This window comes from Cnephaeus nilssonii (genome assembly GCF_951640355.1).
Source record: "Cnephaeus nilssonii genome assembly, chromosome: 17".
NCBI lineage: Eukaryota > Metazoa > Chordata > Mammalia > Chiroptera > Vespertilionidae > Cnephaeus > Cnephaeus nilssonii.
This window is the reverse complement of record NC_137088.1, coordinates 35,542,291-35,560,362: the sequence shown is the minus strand read 5'-3', so window position 1 is coordinate 35,560,362 and position 18,072 is coordinate 35,542,291. Positions and strand designations below refer to the sequence as shown.

The following is an 18,072-nucleotide window of genomic DNA, read 5'->3' as shown; positions in this document are numbered from 1 at the left end:
CTCTGACACAGAAATTCCACTTCCAGGAAAACGGGAAAAGGAGGTATGAACAAGGACGGAAATACAGCGAAAGCCCTAGAAATTCGGCAAATGACAGCGAAACATACACACAAACCAAACATCTGCATTTGTAACAAGTTCCTTTGGTTACAAGCAACATAAAACAAGGCTGGCTAGCTTATGAATAAAAATATGGGGGAATTTATGGGGAGGATGCTGTGCTACATTTCTTGGAAATGAAGAGTTGAACAACCAATCCCTGAAAAGGAAAAAAAAACGAGGTGGCCCTGAGAACCTCAGCAATGGAGGTGGAGAGAGCTCCATGCTCCTGTGACCCGCTCCCCAAAGCCTGCTCCTGCTCCAGCCGCCTGCCCTCTCCCAGCACCGGGCAAGATGCTCAGCTGGGAGACCCCACCGCCCACCCCTCCCACTGTCACCCTCAGAGACCACGAGAACCAACGTCGCCTTCCTAGGTCCTACATATACAGTGGACCCTTGGGTAACGTGGAGTTTGGAGCACTGAGCTCCCCCCACCAAAAGTAGAAATCCTGTAACTTTTTTTACTTCCCCCAAAACTTGACTAATTGCTTACTGTTGACTGGAAACCTTACCAATAACACCAACAACCAATAAGATTTTGTAGGTTGTATGTATTATATACCGTATTCTTACAATGTGGTGAACATGAAGAAAACGTTATTAAGAAAATCTTGAGAAAATATGTACATAAAGTTTATGCATTCATGACTACCTTTTTCTTAATTTTTTTTCAATATTTCTAAGCTATGTGGTGCATCTGCAGGTTTTTGCGGCAAATCTCCAAATAAATTTCCCAACCCATTTACTGAAAACAATCTGTGTGTAAGTGGGCCCATGCAGTTCAAACCCATGTCAGTTAAGGGTCAACTGTATACCCATTTCCAGTCACAGCGCCCTAAAAAAGTTACTAACATCAAGTCTTAAAAATTCTGAAACTGTTTTTGTTAAATATTATATGTGCCACTAAAAATTAAAAGACACCCCCCCCACACACACACACACACACACACCACCACCACCAGTTCTCACAGTCAGACTTCACCTGACCTTCAAATAAATTATTTCTAAGTAAGAAACTAGGGATCTTACAAAAACGCAACCTACTAGGATTTTATTGGGGTCTGTAGATTTAGGGAGAAAAGGAACAGGGTATGGGGCTCCACTATGCCATGAGCAAGTGAAAGTACTGAGTTTTTTAAAAAGTAAACCTGTTAGAATTGTTGGCTAGAAATAGAAATAAGCCTTGGAAGCAGTAATAAAAATTTATGAAAAGGTGACTTAAGTTATCTTAGGGCAGACTTAAATCCGGGGCAGTACGTGTGGGTCCCTGCTCCCCTTACCACCACCGCCCACCCCCACAAAATGGGAATAACTATTCTAGATTAAAGATCTCTAAAAGACACGACAACCCAACCCAATGTGTGCTTTGTAACTGAATCCTAATTTAAAAGAAAACATCTATAAAGGGCATTGCTGAATATATCGTATATTAGATCATATCACTGTCTACAACACACATAAAAGAAGTGAAAAGCAAATATGGCAGAACATTAGCAACAGGGGAGTCTAGTAAGGATATGTAGGTGCTCATTATACTAGTTCAATGTTTCTGTAGATCTGAACTTTTTCCAAAATAAAAAGTTGGGAGGGCGGCGGAGGGAGAGAAGAATTCGAATCATATTATCGCCAAATCTGGATGGAATGCCTAGAATGATCTCACTTAAAGTAGAGGTGATGTGGGGTGTTGGGAGACCCCGAAGAGTCTTCCAAAAAGCTGACGAACCTGTGTGGTGGAGAGGAGCATGCCAGACACATGAGATGCCATGGGCAGTGACAATGTTGGTTTCAAATATCAGCCTCAAATCGAAAGTCAAGAGGTAGGTTAAACAACCCACATTGAATTGTGAGAGTTGTTTCTCACACTCCGTGTCGTTTACTGAAAGGCATACAGTAGCAGAAATTCAAATAAATTCTTTTTAGATTTAACCATGGGTAAGGAGTCTTTAGACAACTGACAGTCCAAGGAGATGATCTACTGAGCGATAATCCTGGGGAAGGGAGCTCGGGACAGATCACAGAAGTCCTCGAAGGGCGCCCTAAAGAACTTGAATTTTATATTGTAATCAAAGAGGAGCCAGAGCCATGGCCCAACAACCTGTCCTCCACACAGGCTCTCAAGAAATACCTGCTTTCGCCGAAACCGGTTTGGCTCAGTGGCTAGAGCGTCGGCCTGCGGACTGAAAGGACCCAGGTTCGATTCCGGTCAAGGGCATGTACCTTGGTTGCGGGCACATCCCCGGTGGGGGGTGTGCAGGAGGCAGCTGGTCGATGTTTCTCTCTCATCGATGTTTCTAGCTCTCTATCCCTCTCCCTTCCTCTCTGTAAGAAATCAATAAAATATATTAAAAAAAAAAAAAAAGAAATACCTGCTTTCAACAATGTCTCCATTCCCAAGTACACGGTGAGCCCTTGAGGATGTCTGTGTTTCAATCACTTAATTTGCTCAGCCTAACACAGTGGTCGGCAAACTCATTAGTCAACAGAGCCAAATATCAACAGTACAACAATTGAAATTTCTTTTGAGAGCCAAATTTTTAAAACTTAAACTTCTTCTAATGCCACTTCTTCAAAATAGACTCACCCAGGCCGTGGTATTTTGTGGAAAAGCCACACTCAAGGGGCCAAAGAGCCGCATGTGGCTCGTGAGCCGCAGTTTGCCGACCACGGGCCTAACACAAAATGATGCAGTGTCATCACCAACATACGGGAACCAGGGCTATTAGCAATGCAAGCCCAAAGTTATCACACACACACATAAAACAAACACGATGACTCTACTCGGAAATAGTTGAAAAACACTTTGGCTTTGAGAACTTTTTAGGGAGATTTGAAAAAACACCAGAAGTAGTAAACACCTGGGCTTGGGCAGAGATCTGTTGGCTCTTCTGGTATGAACAGATCTATTCTTCGGGTGGATTTCCACCCAACGGCCACCTCTCTGACCTGTGAGGAGTACCCAATGGAACGGAACTTCTCATTTCCATAAACCTTACCTATGTGCGCACCAAGATTGGAGCAAGATGCATAGGAAGAAGTACAAACAGAGGAGTGGAAAAAAACCCTTTCATTCATACCAAAAAAAATCTGAAGGCTTGTAACTCAGAGTCAACATTGGGATGGGATCATTTGATCCAAAATAAGCATCACAGCTGGGCTAGTGACTCAGACTGTAAACTCTGCATTTGCCCAGGTACCAGGGGTTTGCACTGTCCTGTCTGGGGAAGGCAGGCAGTGGAGGTAGTGGTGGTGGGATTCTCTCTGTTCCCTGAACTAGACATCAAGGCTACAAGGTAAAAAATGGAAGCACAAGGCGTGGTGCCACTCAGGGCTTATTGCCTATTTACTTGGAAGGAATTCTTTCCCAAAGGGAAGAGTTGTTTTGACAGTGATCTCATAGTGACTCCTTTTTCGTTCAAGCATTTCCTCAGCATCGAGAAGGTGCCGGGCACTGTGCTGTGCTGGGAGTTAGTGGACAGACATGAGTAAGACTCAGCCCATGGCCTGGAGGAACGTGCAGTCTGGGGAAGGGGACAGACAGATGGGCACGTGACTACACCCAAGTGTCATCATCTTATGCAAAGAAGTGTTCGTCTCGAAGCAGAAGGAACCACCAATTGTCAAGAGAAGGAGGCAAGGACTGTGCGTGAGGACAGGAGTGCGGGCACTTGGGCTCCCCTCCGCAAGTCGGGGCTCACTGAGGGGCAGAAACTCGCGTGGACAGGGGTCTGTCCAGTGTTGCCTGGAGCCGGCTGGGAGCCACGGGAGAATTCCAAGCACAGAGTAAGACTTCAGAAAACTACTTCCGACACTGAAGTGCCAAGACCAGTACGGAGGGTGCTGCTTTGGAAATGGGGGTCCAAAGTATGGCCTTGGCCAGGTCCTATGTGGGAAACACTTAACAACCCTGGCCGGTTTGGCTCGGTGGATAGAGCGTCGGCCTAGAGACTTAAGGGTCCCAGGTTCGATTCTGGTCAAGGGCACATGCCTGGGTTGCGGGCTCGATCTCCAGTAGGGGGCATGCAGGAGGCAGCCCATCAATGATTCTCTCTCATCATTGATGTTTCTAGCTCTCCCTCTTCCTTCCTCTCTGAAATAAATAAAAATATATTTGAAAACACTTAACAGACGGACTCCTCAGGGTGTGGCAGTGGATCAGATCTGGGCGATGAGACAGAAGGAGGAAGGAGGTAACTTCCAGGCAGGTGGAAAGACAGCTGTCCCCTCATGAAGATGGAGGACAGACGTGGGAAGTGCTGGAAGGAGGAAGGAGTCACTAAAATCAAATCCACGGGGGCAGCCCTGAGCTGCAGGTCCCACACAATACCTACAAGGCAGGCAGCTCTCTGGTGTGAAGATCAGGTTTTGGCTGGACGTCAAGATTTGGGGATCATCCACCTGCAGTGTCAGTCAAGCCATGAGCTGGGGTGTCACTTCACTGGAAGGGTCTGCACAGTGAGGACCGAACTCTGGAGAATGGACGCAAGGAAGGGGCCGTGGGACCCAGGAGAGAAGAGACTTACAAGGAAGCGGAGGTCACACAGGGGAAGGGATGGCAGGTTTCCCTGGATCTGGCGGTCAGTAGGTCACCGGTGAATGAAGGAGAGTGGACTGGAGAGTAGACAGGAAGTGGAGATAACCTCTCCAGAAGCAGCTCAGAGGGAAGGAGAGAAGGAGAGATGGAACGTGAGGGCGTAAGGTCGAGGGAAGGCAGGGCCTTCAGCTTCCACCACTTCTCTGGCCTCCGTGAATTTCCCTGAAAGCCCCAGGCAGGAAAGATGGCGCCCAACAATCCCAAGTCGAGAAATGACACAATGATTCCATGACAACGGTTAAGCTGTGCAGCACCAAGCTTTGTGAGTCTGAACGTTTGTAAGAGGATTTTGAAACCGAGTAAGATGTTCGTGTTGTCAGGCAGTATGCTCCCTGGATTAGTCCCCATAGGTCTCATGACAAAAGGGATAAAGCACTGCCGGCCAGTTACAGCTGAGAACCCCGAGTTACCCAATGCTTCCGTGCACCGGACTTCTCCGAGTCCGAACGTGCTAACGCGCACAGGCAGACCCGGGGGAGCCGGTTAGGTCCTTCCCAAACGTTGGCCAGAGGACACGCTTCTTCCTTCAAACATCTGAGGCAAGCGTGTGCTGACACAATCTGCGGGCAGCGGGGCTTTGAATCCGGGAGGTGTCACGTGCAACCAAAGGCACTCACTCCCGAGGGTTAGAACACCCCACAGCCATGCCTCGCTGGGCTCCGGGACAGGAGCAAGCTTAGGGAAGCAGAGAGATTCCGGCTCTCCGACTTGCTTCTGCAGCAACCCGACCTCGTAAGAGTGGGTTTGTTTCTTCCGCTTGGCTCTGACCCACTTTCTGAAGCTGGTACCTATGGGGACCCATTAGCTGTATTTCTTAGGTCTCCTCAAGGAAGGGAAGGCAAGAGGTTAGAGAAGTTAGAGGAGCGTGTGGGAGCGAACTCCTCCTCCTGCTCTGTAGCACGTTTCTCCCCTGTCGGGGCTCTGAGGGCGTGGATCCAGAATTCAGATCCTTTGTTTGGCAAGGTTTCTAGCTACTGCCAGACCCAGAACATTATTACTGCAACATTAAGTTCTCTAATTATGCTGTAGAGGCATTCTGTGAAGAAATTTCAAAATGAAGAGGGGGGAGGAGAGGAAGGGAGAAAAATGAGTGTGTGTGTGTGTGTGTGTGTGTGTGTGTGTGTGTACCCAACGATTTAGCAAAGAAGATAGAGACCAAGTGCTGGCATTTATTAAATAAAAACAACACTAGACATAGAACACAGGGCTTGTAAACTCCCTCGCTCTGTTCCAGTGCATGTAGCACAGGCAAATGACTGATTTACAAGCAAGATCCCGGCGGAAAATAAAAGCACCCCCAACACACACACACACACACACACACACACACACACACACACACACACTTTTCAGTTTTCCCATCTGGTCCTCGGTCAAATCTCCTAAAGTGACAGCACGGCGTGGACGTTCAGGACAGGCCGGCTCCGCGCGGCTGAGAAGAGGCCTGCGTGGTCATCAAGCAACACCAAGATCAGTCCTCTAACCGTGTGTAAAAATAGCCGCCGTGCGCACTCCGCGCACAGAAGCATCTTCGCGAAAACAGGGCCCTGAAAAGAGCTGGTGCTCAGAGAACCCGGGCGGGAGGGGGACCGGGCAAATCCCGGGCTGTTCTGTTTCCTCAACTTTTGAACAAACACCTTTGACCGAACCCATAAATCTAAACACACGCCTTTTTCAGATGCTAGTGTGTCGTTTTAAAGAGTGACCTTTTGCATGCTCTGACATAGCCCAAATGTTCTTCAATTCCTCCGTGCTCAAGGCTCTCTTTTATAACCTCTGTGACTCGAGATGAGCACCCCCCAGGTCCCCGATGGGACGAGAACAGACAAAGGATGACAGTCCCTTTTGTTCATCTCCTCTGACACTCGGCACTCTTGGCATTTCTTCCCTCTGTGTCATTTGGCCGGGAAAACGCCAGTGGCGGGATGGTCATCTGCCTTTCCAGCTCTCGGCAAAGACTCTTAAGGCAGCAGTGATGCCTGCTGGGAAAAGGCTGATGTCAGCTCTCAGGAGCACAGCGCCCTGCTCGGATAAGGAGGCCTTTGTTTTCGGCTGAACTGTGAAAATGAGAAAATGCCTCCAGCCTGACAAACAAGAAACCCACACAGGTAGGCCTGTGACCTTTACTTAAAGGTACCACACTTCACCAGCAAAACACTTGCACGTCACACACAGATGGGCCTGTCACACGTCCCAGGAGAAGCCGGCCTCACTTCCATCCTGCCCGGGCTGACCCTCAGCCCCAACTGGAGCGAGAGGGGCAGAGCCACCCTCCCATGAAGCCGTGCTTAGATCACACCCCCCCTTACTAAAGACCCAGGCTCCCTTCTGGTTTATGTTTTTAAGTAAACACACATACCTGCTGTACATTAAATCCCTATTTAACAATATATCGGTTTATGAGTTAGTTATTTAGGAGCACTAAAATTCAGGCTCTAAAATATCCTCTTAAAATATCCTGGTGGGAGTACTTTGTAAGATTGTGTGTGAAAGTAGGAGAAGAATAGAGAACGTCAGGGCGAAAACTGCCCAAGTTTGGACGACGCCAGGAAGGATGTGGGAGAAAAAGAGAAAGCACACAGTCTGAGGGATTCTATTTCCAGAGTGTTTGATTTATGAAATCTGGAAAGAGGCGGGGGGGGGGGGGGGGGAGAGCAAAGTTTAAAACACTCCAGTTTGAATCTTTTACACTAATGTTACTATTGTGCCACTAACTTAAAATTGGGTCAGCTATTTTCAACAAGAACTGAAACATTTTAAAAAGCCCTTTCCTGAGCCTAAAAGGAAACCCTTGTTTGTTCCTGCAGGGTTCTCGCCCACACAGACACCCTGTCCAGCCTCTTCAAGGGAAACGGAACAACAGCGTCTCCTTCCACCATCTCTGAAGGGAACCCTCACTGCGCTGGGAGGCTCTCACCTGCACAGCACCTTTATTACTGACGACCTTCACCCACCTCGTGTCCCTCCACCTCTCACCTACAAAGCAAACGTGTTTTGAGAGTGCTTAAATAGCAGGTCATCCAAAACGGTAAGGCTTAGTTAGGACCTGTATCAAATGATTCATGGCATCTGGATACATATGCTATTGATGTAAATGTAACGAGGTCGCTGAGAGCGCTGGCTCTAGGAACAGCCAGCCTGGGTTTCGATTCCTGGCTCTGGCACCTACTAGCTAGCCGTGTGACCTTGAACAAGTTACAGAACCACTCTGAGCCTCAGTTTTGCCATCTGTAAAAGAGGGGTAACAACGGTATCCACATCACAGGGTTGTGAGGATCCGATGAGATCACGCTCATGAAGCATCTGCACAGGCTTGATACACACTAAGGCTCAATAAACAGTCGCTATTGTTAGTGAAGTTTTGGCACAATGGCTGTCAGGATTCCCTGGATCCCGGGATCCTGACCCATCACCATTCTCAGTGCTGAAAAGTTCACCTGCTTGAAGGCTTATGTAGACATGAGCACAACAGTAACACGGCTCCATCTACCAAGATGTATTCCTGTTTAGAGCCCCCGTTGAGTCAAGGTACTAAAATAATGGCAACTTTTCAATTTCCTCTGGGTCTGGTTTCCATGTGAAATGAGGAATTGCTTCCTCCACTTTCATGGAGTTTGCAGAATAAGGAGTCTCTCGGTAAGTATGTCCATATACGTCCAAACCAAAGGTACTAAAGAGACCTAAGAAACAGAGAGTCGCCAAAGGGAGTGTGACCATGTTGCCAGGGGCTGTTATCAAATATCATTATCAGGGATACCACACACTACAGACACTCCCGAACACTTATACAAAGCCAGTTTTGCGTTTGTCTGTCTTCCCCCTTTTTCTATTCAGCCTTATGGAGGGAAGAGTGAAGTGACTAGGGCCAAGGGGGGGCAGAGGGGGGAGGACTAAGATTCAGGGTGGAGAGAAACCAAGATGGCGGCATAGTTAAACACCTAAACTGCAGCCTCGCACAACAATTTCAAAAATACAACTAAAAGACAAAACGGACATCATCCAGAACCACAGGAAAGCTGGCTGACTGGAAATCCTACAACTAGAAGGAAAGAGAAAACCACAGGAAAATCAGAGGAGCTGTAAAAGCCTGAGGTACGGAGACACAGGCGGAGACATGGGCGCGCGCGTGCGGAGAGGACAGAGCTGGAGAGGACGGGGCGGCTGAGTGCCTGGTTGGCGTTCTCTAGCGGGAAGGAGATAAAAGCTCCGGACTGCGCTGAACCCCAGTTCCAACTGCAGTGAACCCCAGTTCTGGGCGAGACCCTGGGGACCCAGGCTCATACTGGGGGAATCTGGGCTGTAAGGCGGAAACTCAGGGGAGCGGCGAAAGGCAGAGCTCCAGAGGCGCGCACGTGAATGCATGCAGAGGACGGACTGTTGACTGTGCTACTGAATTACCCTAGCGGGAAGGAGACAAAAGCTCCGGACTGCGCTGAACCCCAGTTCTGGGCGAGAATCTGGGAATCCAGATTCATTGGGGGAGAGACTATACTGTTTGGCAGTGGGCGAAACTCCAGGGCGCCTTTCTCTCAGAGGTGCTTGCAGCGAGTACCGAGGGACACTGAGGGACACTGAGACCCAGGAACCTCATAAGTTAGGTCTAACGGGAAGCCAAGGCTGTAGGCTCCACCCTGAAACTCCGCCCCATCCAAGCTGAGCACAGAGGCTTTTACAATTTTGCAAGTCTAGTCGAATAAGGCTGTCTCCCGGCGTAGTCACAGCTGATCATCACAGCCAATTGGCCTGGAGGTCAACTCCTCCCACTGATACCAACAGCAATCAAGACTTAACTACAACAAGGCTGTACACACAGTCCACAAAGGGGTGCACCAAGAGTGTCCACCTCAGGTAACTGGGGAGGCCGAGACACTGGCCCATATAGGACAACTAGCACACAAAGCTACCCTACCAACTCAGGGAAGCAGCGAAAATGCAGAGACAAAGAAACAGATAAAAAACCAAAGAAATGGAGGAAAACAAACGACTGGAGATAGAGTTCAAAACCACGGTTATAAGGTTTTTCAAGAATTTCCTAGAAAAGGCCAATAAATTTACCAAGACCCTTGAGGATATGAGAGTGACCCTCGAGAATATGGAAAAGGACCAACTAGAAATTAAACATACACTGACTGAAATAAAAAGTATTATACAGACACCCAACAACAAACTAGAGGAACGCAAGAATCAAGTCAAAGATTTGAAATACAAAGAAGCAAAAATCACTCAACTGGAAAAGCTAAAAGAAAAAAGAATCCAAAAATTTGAAGATAATGTAAGAAGCCTCTGGGACAACTTCAAGCGTACCAACATCAGAATTATGGGGGTGCCAGAAGAAGAGAGAGAGCAAGATACTGAAAACCTATTTGAAGAAATAATGACTGAAAACTTGCCCCACCTGGTGAAAGAAATAGACTTACAAGTCCAGGGAGCACACAGAACCCCAAACAAAAGGAATCCAAAGAGGACCACACCAAGACACATCATAATTAAAATGCCAAGGTCAAAAGACAAAGAGAGAATATTAAAAGCAGCAAGAGAAAAACAGTTAATTACCTACAAGGGAGCACCCATACGATTGTCAGCTGATTTCTCAACAGAAACTATGCAGGCCAGACGGGAGTGGCAAGAAATAGTCAAAGTGATGAATAGCAAGAACCTACAACCAAGGGTACTCTACCCAGCCAAGCTGACATTCAGAATTGAAGGGCAGCTAAAGAGCTTCACAGATAAGAAAAAGCTAAAGGAGTTCATCAACACCAAACCAGTATTATATGAAATGCTGAAAGGTATTCTCTAAGAAGAGGAAGAAGAAAAAGGTAAAGATTATGAACAACAAATACATATCTATCAACAAGTGAATCTAAAAATCAAGTGAATTAAAAATCTGATGTACAGAATAAACTGGTGAATATAATATAATTAGGGGCATAGAAAGGGAGTGGACTGACAATTCTCGGGGGGGGGGGGGGAAGGGGTGTGGGGGCTGCGGGAAGAGACTGGATAAAAATCGTACACCTATGGATGAGGACAGTGGGGGGGGGGAGGTAAGGGAAGAGGGTGGGATGGGAACCAGGTGGAGGGGAGCTATGGGGGGGAAAAAAGAGGAACAACTGTAATAATATGAACAATAAAGATTTATTAAATTTAAAAAAAAAAAAAGAAAAAGATTCAGGGTGAAGGGAAGAAGGAGGCAAAGGAGAAAGAGGAAGAAAGAAGTGTGAGAGGAGGAACAAGGGAAACGGAAGCCCCCGAGACTGGGTAATGCACTCAAGGATAAACCAGAGTTGGCTTCGTGGGATTTGAGAAAAAACTTCAAAGGAATGGCCACAGAAGCAAAGACAACAACCATGGACACGTCTCACACCAGGACCGTCTTTCAAAGGAGCAGCACCAGCGAGAGGAGGCAATGTTTTCCTTCACTGGCCCTTCCTCCTTCAGCAGCTGGTTACAGCACGAGGCCCGTGACCACGGCTTTGATCCCAGTGGGAGCGGATGGGTTTTGCCCTGTTCTGGGGTCAGGGGCAACTACTCTGCAAATGGACACCACTGATCAAAAAGACGACGCCTCCTCCAACTGGAACCTGAGCTCCAAGAGCACATTCTCTGGATGGCGGGTGCAATTCAAGTCAACACATGTGCCACGTGTGGGCCCTTCGATTGGCCAGGTGGCACGCTAAATATATGATGTCCATCTTGATGTGCACGCAGCCCTGTATCGGGTCAGCCACAGCCATGGCACAATCAAATGACCGTTGATTTGGGTGCCGCACACAGTAGGGTTAATCCAGGCTCCACCGCTTAGGACACATTATCCTCTCGATTTCTACTTCTGCAAATAGAGCTTTACACACATCTGAAAGGGACACCTTCGCTGTGAGGGTTGAAGGAGATAATACATTTAGTGTCTAGCACAGAGCCCGTATCTAGCTAAGCACTCAATATGTATTCCCGTCCTGTGACAGGTGACTGAGTGAACAGCACAATCCCCCGGCCCTGCTCCAAACGTGCACGCACAACACAAAGTTGAAAACTGCTTCATTCCCAACAGTCACCTTAGACCAGTGATGGCGAACCTATGACACGCGTGTCAGCACTGACACGCGTAGCCATTTCTGATGACACGCGGCCGCATGCCGAGGATGAAACATTTGCTGCTCCTGAGGATGAAACATTTGCGACTAGAGTCTTGGAGTTAGTTTTTACCTCAAAGTGACACACTACCCGAGTTATGCTCAGTTTTTTGGCGAAGTTTGACACACCAAGCTCAAAAGGTTGCCCATCACTGCCTTAGACTGAACTCTTCAGCACACAACTCCTCCTGGGTTCTACCAGCCAAGCGGCCTCAGAAAAGTCTCAAATCCAATGTGAATTCAGCATGCTGTTACACTACATCAATTGTTAGCCTTCGAGAGTGTTTACTGTAGTACCAAAGCACAAGACATTGCAAATGCACCAGACTGTCCACTGCAATATTAGATTATAAGATACTGGGGATTACGGAAATGTCCAAACAGTGGGGCTGGCTCGGTGACCGCTGGCACACACACGCGGTGGAGCGCTCTGCAGCGGTGAACAGGGATGAGGAACGGGCGGGAAACCATTTCCACAACATACTGGCGACTGAAAACACCGAAGCTCCAGCAAGTGTACAAAGTGTAAGAACGAAGGGGAAATGAGAAGTCACTCAAGTATCTGCTTGCTTCAACAACATCAACAACAAACACACAAAAAGGTAATCATCTACAGGGGCAAGAACAGAAGAAGTGGAAGCGATAGGAAAGGGGATAACACTCCTTTAAGTCCCTTTTAATACAGTTTCGACTTTTTCTCCCCCAGGTTCATGGAGCTATAAATGAAGTGCCGTGTACGTTCAAGGGTGTGCAAGCATAATGACGTACATGTACTGCGGAACGCAATTCTGACTTTTAGAAGCATGTTAATGTTTTACATACTCAAACACCGAAATGAAATCAACAATAAGGATGGAAATGTCTGCAAGGAAACAGAAACAAATGAACCCATATACACTGAGTGGCCAGATTATTATGATCTCCAAACGCATAATAATCTGGCCACTCAGCGTATATCAGGCGTCCTCAAACTACGGCCCGCGGGCCACAGGCGGGTGTTTTTGCCGTTTTGTTTTTTTACTTCAAAATAAGATATATGCAGTGTGCATAGGAATTTGTTCATAGTTTTTTTAAAACTATAGTCCAGCCCTCCAACGGTCTGAGGGACCGTGAACTGGCCCCCTGTTTAAAAAGTTTGAGGACCCCTGGTGTATATCCTATATAATAAAAGGCTAATATGCAAATTGTCCCCTCGACCAGGAGTTCGACCGGCAGGCAGGCCAGCCAACTGCCCATGTCCCCTACCCCTGGCCAGGCTGGCCGGACCCTCCCCATGCACAAATTCATGCACCAGGCCTCTAATACACACACACACACACACACACACACACACACACACACACACACACAGAGTGGCCAGATTATTATGATCTCTGAACGTATAATAATCTGGCCACTCCGTGTATATGTTGATGAACATGACAACACTGAGAGGTGGGGAGGAGAAGCACTTTTGAAGTTGGTATGCTGACCATTTTCCCTCTGCACAGGGGAAAAAAGAACTGCCTACAAACTTTGAGCTCTTTTCGGTAGGTCAGTCCTTCGAAGTGGTGTGACCACGCAATTCCGAAGCGACTTGATGTGCCCCAGAGGGCCGAACAAGACGTAAATGTGTTGATCACTTTGAGGCCGTTGGGAACCAGGGAGATAGGAATGTGAATGGGGAGGATGAGGAAGAACCCCGTGAAACCGGCTTAGCGTTGGAGTGTTAACATGAACTCATCTTTTCCTGGCTCTTCCCAGGAAAAGGGTCAGAGATATTGCTGCTCAATGGAAGTTCCTGTGACAGTACAAGGGCCCTCTGTGTGCACTGTCCAATATGGTGCCACTAGCCACCCGTGGCTGCTGAGCCAGAAATGTGGCTAGTGCAACGGAGGAACTGAAAAAAATCTTTTTCACTTTAAAAGTAAGTTGCCACATGCAGCCAGTGGCTACCATTAGACAACCCGAGCCTCCAGGCAGTGACACCACGAGAACACCTCGCACCCGGATCCTGGCTTCTAAATACTTCTCCCCACTACAAGGAACAGGGGGCCTGGAGAAATGGCTGGTGCCATGGCTGAGGAAGGTGGCTTACAAGATGAGCATCTGGTTTGCCAGAAAATAAGGAAGTGCTCCAAAAACAAAATGAGAGAGAGAGAGGTAACAAGCACACAAGAGCCAGTTGAAGGGACTCAGACTTGCCAAATCAAGGACAGCGACAACTCTCTGAATAAAGGAGGAATCCATGAGTCTAAATGAAACACAGAAGGACAGGAGAAAAGGAGAGCTCTTCCTTACCAAAACACACTTGCGTGTCAAGCTCACAGGAAAAAACGTACCTACTGACAGTTCCCTGAGAAGAACTCCACCTCTACCCCCCTCTCAACCACCACCGCCGCCCGGCCTCGGACCTTACCCCACTTTTTAAGTAGCAGATAGAGTAATTTTCAACTTCCAAAAAAAGGCATTCATGTTCTTAACAGTTTTCTTAGAAAACAAACCAAAAATAAATAAATAAATACCCTAAAATATATTTCTCCGGGTCACCCATATCCTATCAACAAGAAATTTAATAAAGAGTGCCAAGCCCTAGCTGGTTTGGTTCAGTGGATAGAGCGCCGGCCTTTGGACTTAAGGGTCCCAGGTTCAATTCCAGTCAGGGACACATGCCGGGTTGCGGGCTTGATCCCCAGTAGGGGGCGTGCAAGAGGCAGCCAATCAATGATTCTCTCTCATCATTGATGTTTCTCTCTCCCTCTCCCTTTCTCTCTGAAATCAATAAAAATACTTTTTTTTTTTTTTTTTTTTTTAAAAAAAGAGTACCAAGGACCCAGGTTTATAAAGGGCTGGAAACAGAGTCCAGAAATTCTCAGTATCCAAGTTCTAGAGAAAAACTAAGGAAACCTCTCTTCTCCCTCCTCCTCCCCAAGTCAGATCAGATGAAATGTAACCATACTCTCTGTAGCTTCTGACTCTGGCTCAGAGCCACTCGATCTCTCCAACGTGACGGTTATAATGAAACGCAGCCAAAGCACGCATCTTTAGACCCTCGTAGCTAGCTGCCACAACTGCTTCTCAACAACACTCCTTCCTCCAGACTGTGATTTCTTTAGTGATAAAGTAACCAAATACATTTAAGAAGATAAAGAGCAAAGATCACTTGGTAATCTCCTTAAACAAATATACTGCAACATTCTTTCCCAAATAAACAGGAATCTGTAATTTATTACTGCAAACACCCTAGACCGTAAATAAAAAGGAGGGAACATGCTACCCCTCCAATAGTAAACATTTCACCAAGTCAAACAACAGGACTTCCTAAGTACTATGCAACATGGAGAGAAAGAGATGCAGCCATCTTTTCAATTTGCCTGTCATTCGGCTCTTAGAAAACACAAGTCGAAATACTGGTAATGTTACCAAAGGGAATAACTACCACACGGGTGACATCAGAAGGAAATGACCACACACGGATCATGTATTTCCTTCTTAGGGCCAGGGAGTTTGGGTTTGGGGCGGGGGGGAGTGTGCGTCTGGTCTGTTTCTATTATCGTAAGACTGCATGATGACGTCCACTGTGAGTTGCACATGAAATCTCGCAATTCTATTTTTATTATTTACACTTCATTTATAACGTCATCATAGGCCTGTACTTCAAGGACATATTGTAACCACCGAAGGAATTACAAAATCGTGTTCTAAATGCTGTAATATTCTAATGGTGTTAGTAACAACTGAAGCTGGGTGCTCCCCACCTGCCAGGCACTGCACTAAACACTCACCATCAGCCCATGAAAGGAGCTATGATGACTCCCGCTGAAAGAGAAAGCTGGGATTTTTTGAACCCAGAGTTTCTTATTAAAACGCAGCACTCTCAAACGTTCAGTTCACCATAATGGTATTCTTATTCTCCACCGTCGGTACCAGTATCTCAATAATGGACTTGTTAATAAAAGCAACAGCTACATCAACGGAGTATTATACTGTGCCAAACTCCTTACAGATTTTAACTCCAATGCTCACAGTAGTTCTATACACAAACTATTATCACTGCCACCTTACAAAGAAGGATATTTATTGGGCCTAGCTATATTAGTGATTGTCCAAGGCCTCACAGCTGGTAAGTGCCAGATTAGGATTGAAACTAAGGCATGTATGATCCTAAAACATACTATGTCAGGGCTGTCTCCTCCCTCCTCGTTTGGGTTTAGGGTGGAGGGGATGTGAGAGAGGACATTCCTCGTAACAAAAGAATAAACTCCAAATAGCTGTGCCCGGGACCTACATTATAAGCCGGCGGGTTTGCGAGAGCTCATTGTTTTGCAGTGCCTCGTTGCTGGATTCCTTCCTGATTGTAGCAAATTCCAGGGCTCCAGACTGCAGGCTCAGCCTCTCACACTATGGTGATTTACTGGAGGATAAATACCTCTGTCAGTGGGTCTTATGACTGCACACAACAGTCCAAGCGGCTGGAATGCGTGGAATGCCGGGGACTGCTGGCGCTGAGGCAGCAGAGCGCTGCTGGCGTTATCAGCCACCTAACTGCGCAAGGCCTCCTCCTCCAATGAGGAAACGGGGACTCGCTGACTGGGCCTCCTGTTCTTGCCAGAAACAGCAGCGTCCTCGGCTATCAGGACCAGGGGAACGGAGCATCCTGAATAATTACAAACCATCAGCGCATGCGTGGGAGGAGGGGAAGCAATAGAACCTTTCACCTGGATACACAGAGCGGCTCCTTCCAATAACCAGGGCGGCCTCCCGCCTCTGGCCAAGACCCCCAACGCTGATCGGTCGCACCGACCGGCCAACATGATTGCCAGAGCGGACTTTCCAGGCAGCTGGTGGGCGTCTCCAAATCCTGAAAACACGTGGAAGAGCGTTCCGCTTCTTTTCAAGGCAAGCACGGGGTCGAGGAGAGAGCGAGGGGAAGCCGGATACAGTGCACAGAAAGGCAAGCTGTTTCCCAAGTAAAAACGTGGTCGGTGTGGCTCAGATTCAGAGAGCCTTCATTCCAACCCCTTCTTGTCATCAATAGGGAAACCGAGGCCCCGAGCGTGGCAGCAGCCCACGCTGGGACGTAAGAGAGTGCGGGTGGCAGAGGGAGGACGAGCACCCAGCCCTCCAGCCCCGGGCTGACAGGGCTGCAAGAGGCTCACCCATCGAGTGGGATACACAGCACTTTCCCACCACACAACAGGCCGCCCTTCCCACTTTGGGGAGATCTCAAGTTCACACCGTGAACACAGAGGGTCAGAATGAATACGTCTTAACGGTCCCACTCTGCTCCGGGGCTAACTTCTCCTCCCATGTCCCTGGCACACGAAAACATTCACCAAAGACGGACTCTCCTGACCACCACCAGTACTAGTACAGGCAAGAAAAGGCAACCTTTTCACACAACCACCCCAAGAAGCGATAACTTCCTTTTAACTTCCGCGGGGAAAAACACACGAATGGTCAGACACATAAGCCAGGGGGAAGTAAGATGTCTCTCCGTGAGTTATTAAAATTGGTGTACTACCCGCTCCTGGCAGATGAGCATTATTCATCCTTCACTCCACGGCTGACGCAAAGTTGCAAGAGAAACGTGGCCCTGGCATGGCATCGCGTGCGCCAGCCTGAATCAGGACGCCCGCACTTCCGAGCGGGGGACTTACAGATGGGGGCTGAAGATGCGGCTCATCTTGGAAGCGTGGTCGTTTTCACAGTCCAGGTCGTCGTCCCCCGGTTCCATGCCGAACTTCCTCTTGCTAGGGCTGATGGGCGGGGGGCCCGTGCGATGACTGGTGAGGGCGGATGCCACAGGGATGGTCTGCATCCTGGGTTCTCCCCGGAGAGCAGCTTCACCTACGCCAAGAGGAATGATGTCGTCACCAAGCAGGAGAAATGTCCCTGCCTCAGCCCCCCGCTCCCCGCCCGCCCGGCCCCTTGCAAAACTACTCCCAGTGGAAAGTTTCTGGCAACGTGAGACGCAGCCTGCCATTCTCAGAACACGGTCTGAGCATAAGGTTAGCTGCCAAGCATGAGGCGTTTTGCATAAACGTGGTTTTCTAGCACAGTAACTCTTCCCCCCACGCCCCAGCTTTACTGAGAGATAACTGACATGTGACATTAGGTAAGTTTAAGGTGTACAAATGTGTTGATTTGATACTTATATATTGCAAAACGTTTGCCACCACAGAGTTAGCTAACACCTCCATCACCTCACGTAATTGCCATTTCTTCAATAACTCTTTAGGGTAAAGTTTAAAATTAAAAGTTGCAATAAAG

The 18,072-nt window shown here is 47.8% G+C and overlaps 1 protein-coding gene across 5 annotated transcripts in view; it reads right to left on the bottom strand.

Annotated features, from left to right (window-relative positions):
- The window catches only part of VGLL4 (vestigial like family member 4), a 148,431-nt gene that overhangs the window by 25,316 nt on the left and 105,043 nt on the right, over nt 1–18,072 (bottom strand). For all 5 annotated transcript variants that reach the window (XM_079795443.1, XM_079795441.1, XM_079795442.1 and 2 more), the window contains one exon: nt 17,460–17,649. In XM_079795443.1, the coding sequence (XP_079651569.1) occupies nt 17,460–17,649 (190 nt within the window). The remainder of the gene's footprint in view (nt 1–17,459; nt 17,650–18,072) is intronic.